Genomic DNA, 18,233 nt, shown 5'->3' with positions numbered 1-18,233 from the left:
TAGGTTGGTTGTCCGGCGTCCGTTGTGTGCCGTGCGTCGTCAATAATTGGTTTATTTGCTCTCTGAATATTGGTCCGAATGATTGTATTTATCAAATCCCGGACATGTTCGAATATTTGTCACTTCTGCTGTTTTCATATATAGGTTACTAGGTTAAATCTTACAAACACTTTGCTAAAGCAATAGAGGCTGCTTTCGATAGGTTACTACATTGAAGATCAAATCTTATAGAAAAACACATTTGTCTACGCAATTTAGTCTATCTTTTTATCGCTTGGGTGCTAGGTCAAATCTCAGAAAACCATGTTTACGCATTAGAGCCTGTTTTTTCATGAAAGGGACACTAGGTCAAATCTGAGACAAACCTTGTTTACACGACAGATGCTGCTTTTTATCGATAGGACACAAGGTCAGATCAAAGAAAACCTTGTTAATGCATACGGGTCTGCTTTTTTCATGTAAAGGTCACTAGGTCAGATCTTTTAAAACAGAAAAGCTTTAATCAATAGATGCTGCATTTTTCATCCGTTATTTGTGAATCCTGATTAGTACGATTGTCTTGGTGATTTGTCGATCAAGTTCGAATATGGGTCATATCATGTCAAAAAGCTGGACACAAGAAAACGTCTTAAAAACATTGTTTACACAATGTAGGCTGATGTTTGCGAAATGTGATTAAATTGATTGCAATAAATGCTTTCTTAATTCGATCTTTAGGAAATCTTGCCAGAATAACTGACGAGGTGAAGTATCGATAAATTTAATCACATGAGGTTATAAATAAGTCACATTGTAAAATCTTTATAAAAACAACAACTCCTTGTTTACACAATAAAGGATGTGTTTAATCAGATCTTTGCGGAACTTGACCAAAATAATCAAGTTTGGGTATTGGTCATATCGAGTCAAAAAGTTTGCCACAATGTAAACTTTAGAAAAAATCATATTTGAACAATGACAACTTTTTTCAACTAATATTTTGGAAATTTTATCAGAATTTTTGTCTCGATGTAGTCTCGATCAAGTTTATTGGCATCTAGAGCATCTTAAGTTCTTAACAACATATCTTATTAAATTGACATTAAAATGCCACATTTTGATAAAGCGATGCCATTTAGTGACTTATAAATTATTAAAGCTGGACATCTTGAAACATCTTGAAACACTCACACACTATTATCTTATAATATTATTTTTATGGTAATAGTTGATGCTATCAATTACAAACCTGAATAATGAAGACGTGATCGGCATAGTAATAATGAATATTACGCAGTATTTCTTGACTGAACAGCAAGCCCATATCCATCAGATGGTCTGCGTATGTTTGGCCGCTCCAAATATGTTATCAACTATATGCTTACAATATTTAAGTTGTTTTGTGGTCTACATTATATTGTGTCAACTATTCAATTAACTTGGCACCCACGTTTTATATCTACCGCCTCACCTTCTTAAAATCAAAAGCGGCTGACCAGTTAATGTATTTAGTGTTCAAAAAATAGTTTGTTCAACGAAAAGGCAGTATTTCTCAAAGTTTCCAATAGATTTATTTTAGAAAATCGACAGTCAGCCTTAATCATTTTTTTCTCGATGAAACGGTAGATACTACCAGTGGCTGGCCCAGCTAGTGGGTAGTTTATGTTAGACCAATAAAACGTAGTTATCAGCATTTTATTTTTATAAGGAGAAGGCAATATTTCTTAATTTTTCTCATACATTTATTTATGTAAATCAGCAGTCAGCCGTTAGTGATTTTAATCAGGTGAAGCGGTAGATATAAACAGTGGATTGCATAGTCAGTGGGTATGTCAAAACTGTTTATATGTACTTACACGAAATAAATGATTATTCGACTATGTCGCATCAAACCATTTGTTTTTGCAAGTGCATTAATAACCTCGAACCATTTCTTATTATTTATATTTAAGGGACTCACAAATTGTATGTAAGCAACACATTTAAAACTACAAATGTATGTTAAAATATATTTATTTTTCTAACTTTTATAATCAAGCACCAAACTACAACGATTTAAACAACGACCATAAACAATTCAGATCGCGATAGAGCTTTTCGGAAATAAATATAGCAATTTGTGTCTCATTTAAAACAAATAATATTATGAATAAAGCTCTAGACGAGTCCATGATTTATTAAATAATTGATTGATTGACTGAGTGATTCATTTACACTGGCAGTTGTTTTTAACACCTACACAAATATAATAAGTAAACCTCGTAAATAAGTAAATAAGTGTTACCTCGCCATAGTCATTGTTTTATTATTCGATCGAATGGGAAATGATGATATATTATATTGTACACACGATGTAGATGTTTGATTGCTTTATTTACAGTAATGTGCGTGGAACAACACTTAATGTTTATATAAATATAGGTGTCGTCGGGTTTTATACCTCATGAAGTAACCACAACAGAAATCACACAATTATTATTATTACCAATTATGTATCTGAGTCATCTTATAGAAAGACGTGCAGTTGTCGCAAAACCTCAAAATACGACAAAATGAAAACATGATGACAGCATGGAAGTGGCCATTCATTGTGAACACAATTTAGTTACTCGTCAAGGGTGGATCCAGGATTTGACGTTATAGGGGCGTAACCTTTTGACTTCAGTCCTCAGAAACGAAATTCATTTTGCGTGTTTGGGGGGTGGGGGGAGGTAAACAATTTATAGTTCGAAATGGTGCAGTGTGGGTGTATTTTATGCCATGGGCTACCTGACCATTTTTGATGTCACCTTTTTGCCAATATAAATGCTAGAGCCATTGTACGCGTATATCCCAGCGTAACCGTTAATGATGTCACCTATGATGTCATCGTAACCGTTAATGATGTCACTTATGATATCATCGTAACAGTTAATGATGTCACCTATGATGTCATCGTAACCGTTAGTGTTGTCACCTATGATGTCATCGTAACAGTTAATGATGTCACCTATGATGTCATTGTAACCGTTTATGATGTCACCTTTGATGTCACCGTAACCGTTAATGATGTCACCTATGATGTCATCGTAACCGTTAATGATGTCACCTTTGATGTCATCGAAACCGTTAATGATGTCACCTATGATGTCATCGTAACCGTTTATGATGTCACCTTTGATGTCATCGAAACCGTTAATGATGTCACCTATGATGTCATCGTAACCGTTACCGTTTATGATGTCACCTATGATGTCATCGTAACAGTTAATGATGTCACTTATGATGTCAGCGTAACAGTTAATGATGTCACCTATGATGTCATCGTAACCGTTTATGATGTCACCTTTGATGTCGCAGTAACCGTTAATGATGTAACCTATGATGTCATCGTAACCGTTTATGATGTCACTTATGTCATCGTAACAGTTAATGATGTCACCTATGATGCCATCGTAACCGTTTATGATGTCACCTTTGATGTCATCGAAACCGTTAATGATGTCACCTATGATGTCATCGTAACCGTTAATGGTGTCACCTATGATGTCATCGTAACCGTTAATGATGTCACCTATGATGTCATCGTAACCGTTTATGATGTCACCTATGATGTCATCGTAACCGTTTATGATGTCACCTATGATGTCATCGTAACCGTTTATGATGTCACCTATGATGTCATCGTAACCGTTAATGATGTCACCTATGATGTCATCGTAGCCGTTAATGTTGTCACCTATGATGTCATCGTAACCGTTTATGATGTCACCTTTGATGTCATCGAAACCGTTAATGATGTCACCTATGATGTCATCGTAACCGTTAATGATGTCACCTATGATGTCATCGTAACCGTTAATGATGTCACCTATGATGTCATCGTAACCGTAACTATTAATGATGTCACTTATGATATCATCGTAACCGTTCATGATGTCTCTTACGATGTCATCGTAACCGTTAATGTTGTCACCTATGATATTATCGTAGCCGTTAATGATGTCTCCTATGATGTCATCGTAACCGTTAATGTTGTCACTCATAATGTCACCGTAACCGTTAGTGATGTCACCTATGATGTCATCGTAACCGTTAGTGTTGTCACCTATGATGTCATCGTAACCGTTAATGATGTCACCTATGATATCATCGAAACCGTTAGTGATGTCACCTATGATGTCATCGTTACTGTTAATGATGTCTCCTATGATGTCGTCGTAACCGTTAATGTTCTCACATATGGGCCATCGTTACCATTTTTGATGTGGAATTCTTTTTATTTTGGTAAGTGTTATACATTGGTCTAGTTTGTGTCGGAAATGGAGACAGATTTAAAAGGGAAGAACAAGTGTTCCTCATTACAGAGCGGAGAAATGTAAACAGATGCTATGATATTACTTATGGGTGATCTTTTTGTAGATTTCTTGTTTATAGGGAATTGAAATTGACCTAATCTGCAGGAAAACTATCTCCCTTGTTTGCAATTGAAAACGGGTTCAGGTGTTCCGCCTTTACAGCACTATGTTGCATAAGAAAAAGTCTTCTATCACATAGTATCACTTTCAAATAATGTCAGAATATGTGTCTAAACGGGTGTGTTAGATCGGTGTTTTTCGGCCAAACTGTGACATCATCTTGTAGATGTCCGCCATGGGCATACACCTCCGAGTGAAAGGGTTAAAGATCTTCAGTTTCCCGCCCTGTCGACAGTCTCCCTGAAGAATCACCCGTTCGTCCCGGCAGATCAAGAAGTGAGGCGTCCACAGCTTGTCCTCCCAAGCGTTTGGACCATTCGGTTTTCCGAGGCATGTGCCAAATCGCGCGCGGCAAGGGATGCAACCACTACCCGCGCACTGGTTGGATTTGTAATCACCTGAAAATGATTAATTGTAAACGTACATACAGAGAAGAAATGCCTTTCCTTGACAGGTGATTTGCTGGTAGAGGACTTCATTGCTCGGACGTGTGGCATGATTTATTGATAAGGCAACAATATCTGTATATGCGTTTCAAGGTCATACTATTTCTTTACAATATGCATAATGCATTACTTCGTGTGTTTTTTGCATTTATATCTAAATGTTATTACAGAACAAGACAACATTTCGTGGAGTACAACACAGTGTGTCTATCAAGACAAAACGACAGTACAGAAAACGGCGCTAGCGGATGCACATGGGTGGGGGTGGGGGTACCCGGCGCACGCCCCCTATTAAATCGCTCAAGTTTAAAAAATGATACAATACGCTAAAAATGCAACATTTCCGACTACAAATTTTTTACAAACTTTTCTTGAGGGAGTATCCTCAAACTCCCGGTAAAATGGTGTATGTCATATACTTTCGGTTCTGAAGTAGAGGCGTATGTCAAAAGGTTGCGCCACTAAGATACGCCCCATCTAACGTCAATTCCTGGATCCACCCCTGTATGTCTCGTTGTAAACTTATAATAAGTAAATATTCTTGTGCCGTTGTACTAGGTTTAAAGGTTTTTTAATACAGGCTGAGCACGTAATAGGTCAAAATACATCCGATGGTTTCTCATGCATCACAGGCTGAAATTATTCATTTTGGATGAAATTTATGTCATTATTATTCATTGCCCATGAACCGGCATATTTCGGGATGTTGCTATGACGTATTGCTGCAGGGTCGACTAGACTGCATTACTTCTTAGACGTTAACACCATCCACAACAAAGCTTTTAACGTTATAATACGATCATACGATTCCAAATAAATAAAACAGACTCGAAAGTAATTTATATTCTGATGTCTTCACAATCGAGCTTAAAAGCGAGCATGTGCAAAGCCCAGGTAATGCTTGCTGGCCTTGTACTTTCTGGCTTCTTTGCTTAATTGCTGCTTAAACCAGGATAAAAACTCCTAATTCGGTATGAAAAAATTATGTATGATCTTCAACCAGATGTCTTCTCATAGTTGTTGATATCGTTCGAGGACATCTTGCCCTATGTGTGGTGTGTGCATGAGATACTTTACCCATCCTCCCCACTTGTCGACGTATATCATTATATGGTGGTTTTTCGAAGCGGAAGGCGAAAATGGCTCAAGCGAATATGCCATTTGGTACATTTTCGCCTTGTTGCATTCCGTCTCCGCAAGTTGGCGCATTTTTTTTATTGGGGCAGTGTCGCAACTACGCTGCGGTAAATGCGGAAAACGAAAAGGCAGAAATCAGTCACCATATTCTAACGAATAAGCAATTGGAATACTTCGGAACGTATATATATAACTGTGAACTTACAAGGGTCTTTTGATTCCCTGCGAGCCCCACACTTCACAAACATGTATACTCTACACGAGTATGTACGGGGGTCGTAAAGGCGCGGGTACGGGCACTCCCTGAGTAAGGGTTGAGAGCCACCCGTGCACTGGTAATATTTGGCGCAACTGTACGGATCTGGAAACATGCCGTGCTGACCTGGTACACACGTGGGCTTGAGTGGGGCAAAACTGCTGCCTGCAAATGAAATAGATTGCACAATGACTTAGATTAAAGCGCTGAAAGCGTTGAAAGGATGTAGGCGCAACAAGCGCGATTTTACGTTTATAACAAATATTCTGTTCACAGGCAATAAAAGTCGAATCCTAAAATATTTTAGTGCCCCCAACAATGTAACCGATAAGTGTCTGTCATTACCTAAGAATAAGAATGATGAATTGTCAAAACAATTAGCTAGTTTAAATAGTCGCATAAATTATTTCAACATGTCATAAAAAAATACATCTGACGATATCTGATGTCGATTTGCGGACTACAGCCAATAACATGAACACGTTGAAAGTTGCATGTTTTCATATACTAGGATTCTTATATATATTCTGTGTGTCACTTCTATATCATTAAGTTATGATGCAAACTACGAAAGTAAACGCTATGTGACGGGTATATAATGTACAACATAAAAATGGCATGTTTGTATAAAATTAATGCTCTTCCATTGTGGACTATGCGTGGAATTAGACATTGAGCTTACACTTTTGCGCGTTTCAGTGCGAGTATAGCTGCTGATTGATCGAGAGAGTGACATATATATTATTAAGTTCTATTATACTTTATACAGCATTTGATTATGCATTTTTGTTCATAAATGTCATACTTTTTTGATTGCTTGCAATTCAGGCATACCAGTCATTTAATTTTTACCGCACGCATGCCATAGCTCGGAGTGGTCTATTTCTTTGATTAATAACCAGTTGTGCTCCGACTACCTGAGGCGTAAGACAGCTGGTATTTTCGAAAATAGTTTAGCATGTTATGCTGCATTATTAAAACAAATATAATTCATAGACTCGTCTACTGTGAGTCTAGGTGAATCATGAAAGGTTGCAATGTCGTCATAATGTCAACGGTTCTCATCTCCATGGTAATAAATTCATCAAAATTTCTCACTTTTTATCTGCTTCCAATTTTAATGAAGGTTTCTTTCTTGCGTTTGCATGAGGGCTTGGGAGCAAATGTGTTAAAGTCCCGGGGGACAGGCCCCAATCTTAAGACCCTATACAGCAGAAAAAAATCTTTTAGGAAAATTATTTTTATGATATTTATGATAATAACTTTTTGTGTAAAAACAATAGATTTAAGCAAGTAATCAGACTAAATAAAATACAAGTGTATGATACTTGAACCTGTTTAAAGAAATAAGTTACTGCCGGCCACGAAGCTATGCTTACATGTTGTACTTCTATACATATACAATCTACCTATAAGCCGCTAGGCCGGCAGATCGATAGTTATAAAAAAACATAATATAATTGAAAACATGTAATATAGAATGAAATATGACATGATAACATGACAAAATCCGTATTCAGCACACGCGAATACATTTCGTGCAGTCTTAAAGCTCAAATCGGCAAAGAACGGTAATTATTATTTCGTTCACAAGCGATGGCCCTAACTAGTTTTTATTTGCGAATTCCACTTAATAAGTTATGTTATAACTGTTTAACTAGATAAGATTCGTGTTAGCACACCATAACTAGTTAAACTGTTAATGCTGTACGGCAAAATAAGGTAACCGGTGGCAGTTCTTGACTCTCTCAAGCCAGTTTTTAGTTTTATCATATTTATCTTACCGAAAAGGTTTCGCGAATATCAACTAGATAGCTAGATAATTATCGCGAAAATTAAGTGGTTAACACGAAACAATTAGTGAACGTTAACAGGTTATCTTACGGCAGTTATATGCCACCATAGAAAAATGTCAACAAGTGCAATTTATTCAATACAAAACATAAATGTTGCGGCTACAGAATATGAAATAAATAAACACCGCTAGGCCACCAGGCCGTTAACTTCACGCCGTTAGACCGCAAGACCGCCAACTTCACTTACATCAATGGAAGCTACAAGGTTATTTTCGTGTCTAAGTAAACATGATGACGATGGATCACGATAAAATAGTCGATGATCTCATTATAATAATTATGGAGCCCATAAAAGCACAAAAACAACCAGTTGTCCTCACACGCGGTTGCAATGTTTTCTTTCACTTTGATCGATGACCACCAATAATATCACAGCAATACGAGGCAACCAATCAATATCCAAACACTACGTAATGTTCTCAATTGTTTTTTTGATAAACGATGCCGATTAATTTTAAGATCCTAATGAGGAAAAACGGAGGAAATAATTGCAGTTCAAATATCACGGTTTAAGCGAAATCTAAATGTACTAGTATTTATAAAAATAAAAAACATACATTTGAATTCACGCAAAAAAAATATAAATCTGTGTCTAAGGATGTTGGTCTTCGCTCACTTTTCTATTTATTGAAGATGCAACCTTATCCATTCTTGCCAAACTTTATTGCTTCTATACTTTTATAACTCGTGAATTTTCTAAATTAACGGAAATACTAACAAGCGTTTATACCGTCCATATCCGGCCCTTGTTTGTCAACACATTTCACATATCAGTCTAATAAAAGAAAACAAATCCTTCAATTGTCATAAACGTGAAAGTAGTTACAATGCTAAACACGTCATATACACATTGCACACATTTGTATACAAAATGTAAACAAAAATTCCACAAATCTATGAGAGGATTTCCACTTTGAATTATTCTGAACAGTATTTTATTGAATTACATCAACAAATACGCGTTTAGTGTATAACCATAGTCCACCGCGACAATATCGTAGAAACATTTCTTGAAAAGTAATACTTAGTAATCCATATAGGCATAACGTATCGTCAACAAGCAATGCATTCAAGATTTAAATTCAACTTTTTTTGCTCAAAATATAACGTTTACAAAGCAAATGTTAAATTGGGGAGTCTACAATCATATGAAGCATGTACTGATTGTAAAACAACCAACATCCGACCTGTTTGAAGACCCCTCTAAAAATGCACTCCCTCTAAGAAACTTACATTTGCTGTGGTCGTATGTGGTTCCCATGAGGACGCACGTCTTGCTTAGAGGATCGAACACCTTGGGTGGCCCCTTGGAGGAGCACGAGAACCGGAAGCGGTGTGTGCCATGACATATCACAAAGCCTGCACAGTCCTTGGGGTCAGGAACGATCTGCAATTTCCCTCCCTCACATATATCATCCCCCGTCACGTGCAGGAGAAACGTCGCCGCCAGCAGAAACAAGTTCATAAACATTTTGACTGACACTGGCATTGTCATTTTTTACGGAAAGTGTACTTGAATGGTTTAAATTCAAAGAGGTTATTTCTGAAAATCTTTGAAGAGAAATTGCAATTATTTATTTGTAGATTCTTCGTGACTTGCTCGACACTAGCGAACTTGATGTGAAAATCCGCAACGTTTAACTTTTAAAAGTAATATAGATAGCAGATAAATAAAATAATGAAACACTAAGTGCTCATTCGCTCCTAGTTGAAACACCCTCTCAGTGAAAGTACCGACTCAATGTAGCAACGTCATGTGTTATATAACGACTAACGTGTTTGTTAACGCTACGTTAACGTCATTTGACTGTTTTACGTATTTAACGCTTAGTAGAGAAGCTTAATAAACACTAAATAAACACAAGCGCGTGGTGACTAAAATACTAAACACTGTTCGTAGCATGTAAATGAGGCCCGAGTTGTAAGGTGATCATTTATGTACCTGACTGATACAATAAATGTCAATCAATCACTATCAAAGCCCGCTCTTCCCGGTACAGAGTAGATTCTGCGAAAAGCATATACTAGTTGATACTTGACGAGCGGATCCAATCGTATTCCCATCATAACAAAGTCATTGAGTTTAACCATATGGATAAACGTTATGTTTTTGTATTTTTAAAATTCTTGCCGATAAAGTTGAATTAACAAAACAATATTGATTATATCTGGGCCTTTATTAGACTAAGACTCAGAAATGCGTGTTCTTAATTTTTTTTTGTAAAAAGGTTATCACAGGTGCAAAGTAGATAATCTATGCTGAATCTGTAGACATAACCTGTTCTACTCTAAGGCATACGTATATTGCCCAAATTTCTTATAATAATAGATATTTCGAAATAATTAAGAATTCACTTCTCTGACTCTGAGTCTCAAACTCGTAAGTGAATATGTAGACCAAGGCTCAAGACGTAAGTGAAAACGTGGATCCAGGCCCAAGAAGTGAGTGAATATGTGGACCCATGCTTAAGACATTAGTGAATACGTGGATCCAGGCTTAAGATGTTAGTGAATATGTGGATCCAGGCTTAAGATGTTAGTGAATATGTGGATCCAGGCTTAAGACGTTAGTGAATACGTGGATCCAGGCTTAAGATGTTAGTGAATATGTGGATCCAAGCTCAAGGCGTTAGTGAATATGTGGACCCAGGCTCAAGACGTAAGCGAATATGTGGATTCAGGCTCAAGACGTTAGTAAATATGTGGATCCAGGCTCAATGCGTTAGTGAATATGTGGATCCAGGCTTAAGGCGTTAGTGAATATGTGGATCCAGGCTTAAGGCGTTAGTGAATATGTGGATCCAGGCTCAAGGCGTTACTGAATACGTGGATCAAGGCTCAAAACGTAAGTGAATATGTGGATCAAGGCTCAAGACATTAAAAACGTTAGTGAATACGTGGATCCAGGCTCAATACGTTAGTAAATATGTAGATCCAGGCTCAAGACGTAACTGAATACGTGGACCCTGGCTCAAGACTTTAGTAAATATGTGGATCCAAGCTCAAGACGTAACTGAATACGTGGATCCAGGCTCAAGACGTTAGTGAATATGTGGATCTAGGCTAAAGACATTAGTAAATATCTGGTTCTAGGCTCAAGACGTTAGTAAATATGTGGATCCAGGCTCAAGACGTTAGTGAATATGTAGACCCAGGCTCAAGACGTTAGTGAATATGTGGATCCAGGCTCAAGACGTTAGTGAATATGTGGATCCAGGCTCAAGACGTTAGTGAATATGTGGATCCAGGCTCAAAACGTAAGTGAATATGTGGATCCAGGCCTAAGACGTAAGTGAATATGTGGATCCATGCTCAATACGTTAGTGAATATGTGAATCCAGGCTCATGACGTTAGCGATTGCGTGGATTCAGGCTCAAGACGTTAGTGACTATGAGGATCTAGGCTCAAGACGTTAGAGAATACGTGGATCCTGGCGCAAGACGTTAGTGAATACGTGGATCCAGACCCAAGACGTTAGTGAATATGTGGATCCATGCTCAATACGTTAGTGAATATGTGAATCCAGGCTCATGACGTTAGTGATTACGTGGATCCAGGCTCAAGACGTTAGTGAATATGTGGATCCAGGCTCAAGACGTTAGTGAATATGTGGATCCTGGCTCAAGACGTTAGTGAATATGTGAATCCAGGCTCAATACGTTAGAGAATACGTGGATCCAGGCTCAATACGTTAGAGAATACGTGGATCCGGGCTCAATACGTTAGAGAATACGTGGATCTAGGCCTAATACGTTAGTGAATATGTGGATCCAGGCTCAAGACGTTAGTGAATACGTGGATCCAGGCTCAAGACGTTAGAGAATACGTGGATCCTGGCGCAAGACGTAAGTGAATACGTGGATCCAGACCAAAGACGTTAGTGAATATGTGGATCCATGCTCAATACGTTAGTGAATATGTGAATCCAGGCTCATGACGTTAGTGATTACGTGGATCCAGGCTCAAGACGTTAGTGAATATGTGGATTCAGGCTCAAGACGTAAGTGAATATGTGGATTCAAGCTCAAGACGTAACTGAATATGTGGATCCAGGCTCAAGACGTTAGTGAATATGTGGATCCAGGCTCAATACGTAACTGAATATGTGGATCCAGGCTCAAGACGTAACTGAATATGTGGATCCAGGCTCAAGACGTTACTGAATATGTGGATCCAGGCTCAAGACGTAACTGAATATGTGGATCCAGGCTCAAGACGTAACTGAATATGTGGATCCAGGCTCAAGACGTAACTGAATATGTGGATCCAGGCTCAAGACGTAACTGAATATGTGGATCCAGGCTCAAGACGTAACTGAATATGTGGATCCTGGCTCAAGACGTAACTGAATATGTGGATCCTGGCTCAAGACGTAACTGAATATGTGGATCCTGGCTCAAGACGTAAGTGAATATGTGGATCCTGGCTCAAGACGTTAGTGAATATGTGGATCCTGGCTCAAGACGTTAGTGAATATGTGGATCCAGGCTCAAGACGTTAGTGAATATGTGGATCCAGGCTCAAGACGTAACTGAATATGTGGATCCAGGCTCAAGACGTTAGTGAATATGTGGATCCAGGCTCAAGACGTTAGTGAATATGTGGATCCAGGCTCAAGACGTTAGTGAATATGTGGATCCAGGCTCAACACGTTAGTGAATATGTGGATCCATGCTCAACACGTTAGTGAATATGTGGATCCTGGCTTAACACGTTAGTGAATATGTGGATCCTGGCTCAAGACGTTAGTGAATATGTGGATCCAGGCTCAAGACGTTAGTGAATACGTGGATCCAGGCTCAAGACGTTAGTGAATACGTGGATCCAGGCTCAAGACGTTAGTGAATATGTGGATCCTGGCTTAACACGTTAGTGAATATGTGGATCCTGGCTCAAGACGTTAGTGAATATGTGGATCCAGGCTCAAGACGTTAGTGAATACGTGGATCCAGGCTCAAGACGTTAGTGAATACGTGGATCCAGGCTCAAGACGTTAGTGAATACGTGGATCCAGGCTCAAGACGTTAGTGAATACGTGGATCCAGGCTCAAGACGTATTAAAGGGGCATCGGAATAAGTTTCGAAGTAATAACTGTATTTTATGCGCGAAACAATGTAATCAGTTAGTTTAAAACAAATATCAAAAACATAAAAAGTATTCCTTTTTAGTAGGTTTGTTGACCAATAGCTTATTTCTTTATACATGTAGATGTTTTCAAAATAAGGCACTAGGTACTTTGTGGAATTATCAATGGTGCAATCATAAAAAACCCTGCTGCAAATTTAATATTTCATGTATATACGGGTATATAGTATCTGTAAATAATGCGTGCGTGTTTGTGTGCTTGTTTTTGCGTGATATCTTGTAATGTTATGTATTTATGTATGTATGTATACGTGTAACGAACAGACGAACAAACGATCAATGAACGCACCGTTGAATGAACAATCGCATGAATGAATGGACTTGATACAAATACATCAAAGTTAAACGCAGAGAGTGGAATATTTTATTCTTATGTTTTTTAACTCTTTATGAACTGCTTCATTAAATGCTATTGTCATTCTGGTATGCATCGTAGTAATTTGTTCAGATACTTCTATTTTAATATGAAAACATGTCACAATAATTTACATCCAAATCATTTTTATATAATTGCTTTTCAAGGCGGTTCACTTCAAATGAACAGTACAAATGAATTTACAAGTTCAATGTTTTAACCGCATTCCATTAAGAAAAAGATATACTGCCAATTTTCGCTGTCTACATATTTGGAATATCAATAACCCAGATCAAACTGTAATTATTTAATCTTGCGTAACTGTATTGTGTTAACCTTTGGTAGTTATTAAGATCATTCGAACATTTTAAAATCATTATCTTATTGTAAATTTTACCACTTCTTACGCTATAACAAAGCAGATAAACTCTGAAATAACAGGATAATAATACTGAAACACTTGCAGAAAGCATATTTGTTTTATCAGTTATTAAGCCCATACTTAATAATCTAAGATAAGGAGTTACAGATACGACGAATAAAATATTGAATTAAGGCACAGTTAACCAGCAACGAAATATTCCTTTGGCACTCGAACAATCCAACAATAACAGTTAAAAGTGTAGATTATTGTGACTTCTTTGATTGGTACCGAGTGCTCGGGTTTGAGTCTGAACTTGTCCAGGGTCCCGATAGGAGCTGCGGTAAGAACTGGTCATGAAGGGGTTAGAGGGGCTGCGCTGCGATGGGTCCGGAGGTGGGGCAGGAGGAGGATGGTCCCCACGAAACCGGTCATAGTCCTTGTAGGATCTCTGAGATTTCTGGTCCTCCGCCTCGGAGATTCTTGGTCTTAAACTTTGTGACCCGTCTATTGCAACCTCTGCTATGTCTAATATTGGTTCAAAATGTTCATCCTTGTGACATATGTAGATCTTTGGTAAGGACGGGTTATCGTCATTGAGTGGCGCGAAAGTCTGCCACTGGTACTCACGTCCATTATTCGTCCTAATAATGCTACATACTTCAATAATTGTCTTCAAAAACGTGGCGGCCGCGAATATTTCAGTGTCCGTGGCCCACTCCCTCGGCCGGCGCATGCTCCGAACGTACGTATCCATGCCACCGCGACTCTGTAGAAACGTCCGATAGATGTCCGAGTGTTTCTCCACGTGCTGTGTGATCTGCTCACGGACAGTCATGTGGTTCGATTCCACGCCAGTAATGATGACGCTCAGCGCGCGAAAGAAACAGTTGCCGTCTGCTCGGATCTCAGACGTCAATTTTGGTGCGGTATCCCCATTATAATACTTGGGGCTCCCATACTCCAAGCGCAATTCCATACGTATATTAAGCTGTTTGGCTGTTTTGTCCTGCCATTCCTTTGATGGCGGCATAAACTTCTTCGTCTGCTGGTGAGTGAAACTGAAACCCGCCATGGTTTCTAGAGCACTCGTATGAAACTGGCACTTCTGGTTGGATGTCACATGTAAACAAGTAAATGGTTTGACCTAACCCGTCTCCGATATTCCCTACACCGACTCTGTCATATCATTTTCCCTTTTCAACTTAACATTATATTGACAAACTGTATATCAGAAAATCCAAGTTTGCACTATCAATAATCCAAATAGCGTGCACAACTAGCTCGTTACCATCATACATTGTTTTCACTTTATGTTTTATCGATTCCAATGGAAGCTTATCGAATGTCCAGACAACATGAATTATTAACAGGAACAGATGGACAGGAATTCATGAGTTATACTTAATATTCTCAAGGCTCTTACTTAGAACTCTTACATTTAATATTGACTATGACTCCAATGTATACAAAGATTGATTTGTAAACCTTTAAACGCTTCGACAGGGTTGTATTATAAAGGCCGAAATCGATAATATTTAGATAGGTGATCCAGACCATGTTGAAACGCACCGAGAGCCAATAATCTCACATAGATCTCCATTCTTATTCATACGCCTTTTCACTTCTATTAGTCGATAAAAAACATGATTTGACGTATATTCAGATCAAAAGGGAATAAACAGGAATTGCGAACTTTCGGTCAATGAGAGTCAACGAGCTTGCAAGCAAGGGAGAAAACTCCAACATAGAAACAGATATTACCCTTTCAGGCTTGAGTCCCATATCGGTTAGGTCAGAAGCGGTTCCGAATCCAGTTATGAGTAGGAAGTTTAGTATGTGGTCACCAACCCTGACAAATGGGTTTTCTACGGTTTCCACCACATATCAGAATTGTCAAATTGCAAGGTATAAGCGAACCCATAATACATGTCATTTAACCTAAACCATTCGACATCATAACTTTTTCTGTGTCTGTATAGGTATCCTAACTTTCATGCACAAATCTTGAACATATTGGCCATTGGTAAAAACCACTCCCTTGACCTTATCATTCGAACGCAAACTTTCACATCTGGCACAGATATCAGGATGCCAAGGCCATTGCACGGATTCCTCAAGATATTGCTCAGTCAAGGTCAGAGTGAAAATCTAGTTGTCACCGTCATCTTTCGACAGCAATTTCAAAAGCGTCTAGGTTAATCATTCAGGCCAAATAAGCACTTTGCTTTGGTCCTATATCAGCAGTGACAACGATCTTATGGTATTTCAATCGTCAGACTCATTATGCACCCTCCTTGGTAAGGACGACCTATGAAACATTGTTTGGGCAGTCCCTTATCAAGATAAATGCATAAAGTTGCCATTCGACCCCAACAATGTTCCTCTTACAAGAGATCTATTGCAAGCACATAACAACACGAATGACTTAGTGCTTGCGGGGTAAAACACGGGGGACCGACTTCTTGCAGCGTAAACACACAAGAAACCTACTACTTTGAGAGAAAACGAAAGATACCCACTACTAGCAGAGAACAACATGAGGAACCCAATACTAGCAGAGTACAACATGAGAGACCCAATACTAGCAGAGTACAACAAGGGAGACCCACTACTCATGGAGTACAACATAAGAGACCCACTACTAGAAGAGTACAACATGAGAGACCCTATACTAGCAGAGTACAACATGAGAGATCATATATTAGTAGAGTACAACATGAGTAACTCAATACTAGCAGAGTACAACATGATTGACCCACTACTAGCCGAGTTTAACATGAGTGACCCACTACTAGCATATTAATCAACATGGACTCCCACTACTATCATGAGGAACCCTATACTAGCAGAGTACAACATGGAGAACGACTACTATCAGAGTACAGCATGAGGAACCCTATACTAGCAGAGTACAACATAAGTGACCCACTACTAGCAGAATACTACATAAGTGACCCAATACTAGCAGAGTACAACATGAGACCCAATACTAGCAGAGTACAAGATAAGAGACCCACTACTAGCAGAATACTACATAAGAGACCCACTACTAGCAGAGTACAACATAAGTGACCCAATACTAGCAGAATACTACATAAGAAACCCACAACTAGCAGAATACTACATAAGAGACCCAATACTAGCAGAATACTACATAAGAAACCCACTACTAGCAGAATACTACATAAGAGACCCACTACTAGCAGAGTACAACATAAGTGAACCACTACTAGCGGAGTACAACATAAGTGACCCACTACTAGCAGAGTACAACATAAGAGACCCACTACTAGCAGAATACTACATAAGAGACCCACTACTAGCAGAGTACAACATAAGTGACCCAATACTAGCAGAGTACAACATGAGAGACCCAACACTAGCGGAGTTCAACATGAGAGACCCACTACTAGCAGAGTACAACATGAGTGACCCAATACTAGCAGAGTACAACATGAGAGACCCACTACTAGCAGAGTACAACATAAGTGACCCACTACTAGCGGAGCACAACATGAGAGACCAACTACTAGCGGAGTTCTACATGAGAGGCCCACTATTAGCAGAGTACAACATAAGAGACCCACTACTAGCAGAGTACAACATAAGTGACCCAATACTAGCAAAGTACAACATGAGAGACCCTACACTAGCAGAGTACAACATGAGAGACTAAATACTAGCAGAGTACAACATAAGTGACCCAATACTAGCAGAGTACAACATAAGTGACCCAACACTAGCAGAGTACAACATGAGTAACCCAATACTAGCAGAGTACAACATGAGTGACCCAATACTAGCTGAGTACAACATGAGTGACCCAATACTAGCAGATTTCAACATAAGTGACCCAATACTAGCAGAGAACAACATGAGTAACCCAGTACTAGCAGAGTACAACACGAGTAACCCACTACTAGCAGAGTACAACATAAGTGACCCAATACTAGCCGAGTACAACATGAGTGACCCAATACTAGCAGAGTACAACATAAGAGACCCAATACTAGCAGAGTACAACATAAGAGACCTAATACTAGCAGAGTACAACATAAGAGACCCAATACTAGCAGAGTACAACATAAGAGACCTTATACTAGCAGAGTACAACATGAGTAACCCAATACTAGCAGAGTACAACATAAGAGACCCAATACTAGCAGAGTACAACACAAGATACCCACTACTAGCAAAGTACAACATGAGAGACCCACTACTAGCAGAATACTACAT

General features: G+C 38.7%; 3 protein-coding genes across 4 annotated transcripts; all 3 read right to left on the bottom strand.

Moving 5' to 3' along the window:
* Positions 1-1,978: 1,978 nt before the first annotated feature.
* On the bottom strand, positions 1,979-4,009 carry LOC128217504 (GRIP and coiled-coil domain-containing protein-like). Of its 2 annotated transcripts, none has more exons than XM_052924672.1 (2): positions 3,206-4,009; positions 1,979-3,166 (listed from the first exon to the last, which is right to left on the bottom strand). In XM_052924672.1, exons 1-2 carry the CDS (start codon positions 4,002-4,004, stop codon positions 2,745-2,747), a joined length of 1,221 nt encoding a protein of 406 aa, XP_052780632.1. In that variant the 5' UTR covers positions 4,005-4,009; the 3' UTR covers positions 1,979-2,744. The 2 variants fall into 2 exon arrangements, with proteins under 2 accessions (XP_052780632.1, XP_052780633.1); XM_052924673.1 differs by having other exon boundaries at positions 1,979-3,100.
* Positions 4,010-4,031: 22 nt separating this feature from the next.
* On the bottom strand, positions 4,032-10,030 carry LOC128217506 (uncharacterized). Its single transcript, XM_052924675.1, has 3 exons — positions 9,365-10,030; positions 6,225-6,440; positions 4,032-4,834 (listed from the first exon to the last, which is right to left on the bottom strand). Exons 1-3 carry the CDS (start codon positions 9,624-9,626, stop codon positions 4,560-4,562), a joined length of 753 nt encoding a protein of 250 aa, XP_052780635.1. The 5' UTR covers positions 9,627-10,030; the 3' UTR covers positions 4,032-4,559.
* Positions 10,031-13,925: 3,895 nt separating this feature from the next.
* On the bottom strand, positions 13,926-15,474 carry LOC128217505 (uncharacterized). Its single transcript, XM_052924674.1, has one exon. The coding sequence runs from the start codon at positions 15,067-15,069 to the stop codon at positions 14,248-14,250; it is 822 nt and encodes a 273-aa protein (XP_052780634.1). The 5' UTR covers positions 15,070-15,474; the 3' UTR covers positions 13,926-14,247.
* Positions 15,475-18,233: the final 2,759 nt, after the last annotated feature.

The sequence above is a fragment of the Mya arenaria genome, chromosome 14, assembly GCF_026914265.1.
Source record: "Mya arenaria isolate MELC-2E11 chromosome 14, ASM2691426v1".
NCBI lineage: Eukaryota > Metazoa > Mollusca > Bivalvia > Myida > Myidae > Mya > Mya arenaria.
The sequence above is the reverse complement of the archived record's forward strand: the minus strand, read 5'-3'. Positions and strand labels throughout refer to the sequence as shown.

Coding starts and splice junctions, on each gene's coding strand:
- LOC128217505 (XM_052924674.1), bottom strand. CDS start 15,069: ATGGCGGGTTTCAGTTTCACTCACCAGCAGACGAAGAAGTTTATGCCG.
- LOC128217504 (XM_052924672.1), bottom strand. CDS start 4,004: ATGAGTGACAACATTAACGGTTACGATGACATCATAGGAGACATCATT. Junction 3,167..3,205: donor CTGTTACGATGACATCATAG/GTGACATCATAA, acceptor ATGACATCATAG/GTGACATCATTAACGGTTTC.
- LOC128217506 (XM_052924675.1), bottom strand. CDS start 9,626: ATGACAATGCCAGTGTCAGTCAAAATGTTTATGAACTTGTTTCTGCTG. Junction 6,441..9,364: donor CACATACGACCACAGCAAAT/GTAAGTTTCTTA, acceptor TTTCATTTGCAG/GCAGCAGTTTTGCCCCACTC. Junction 4,835..6,224: donor CAGGGAATCAAAAGACCCTT/GTAAGTTCACAG, acceptor AATCATTTTCAG/GTGATTACAAATCCAACCAG.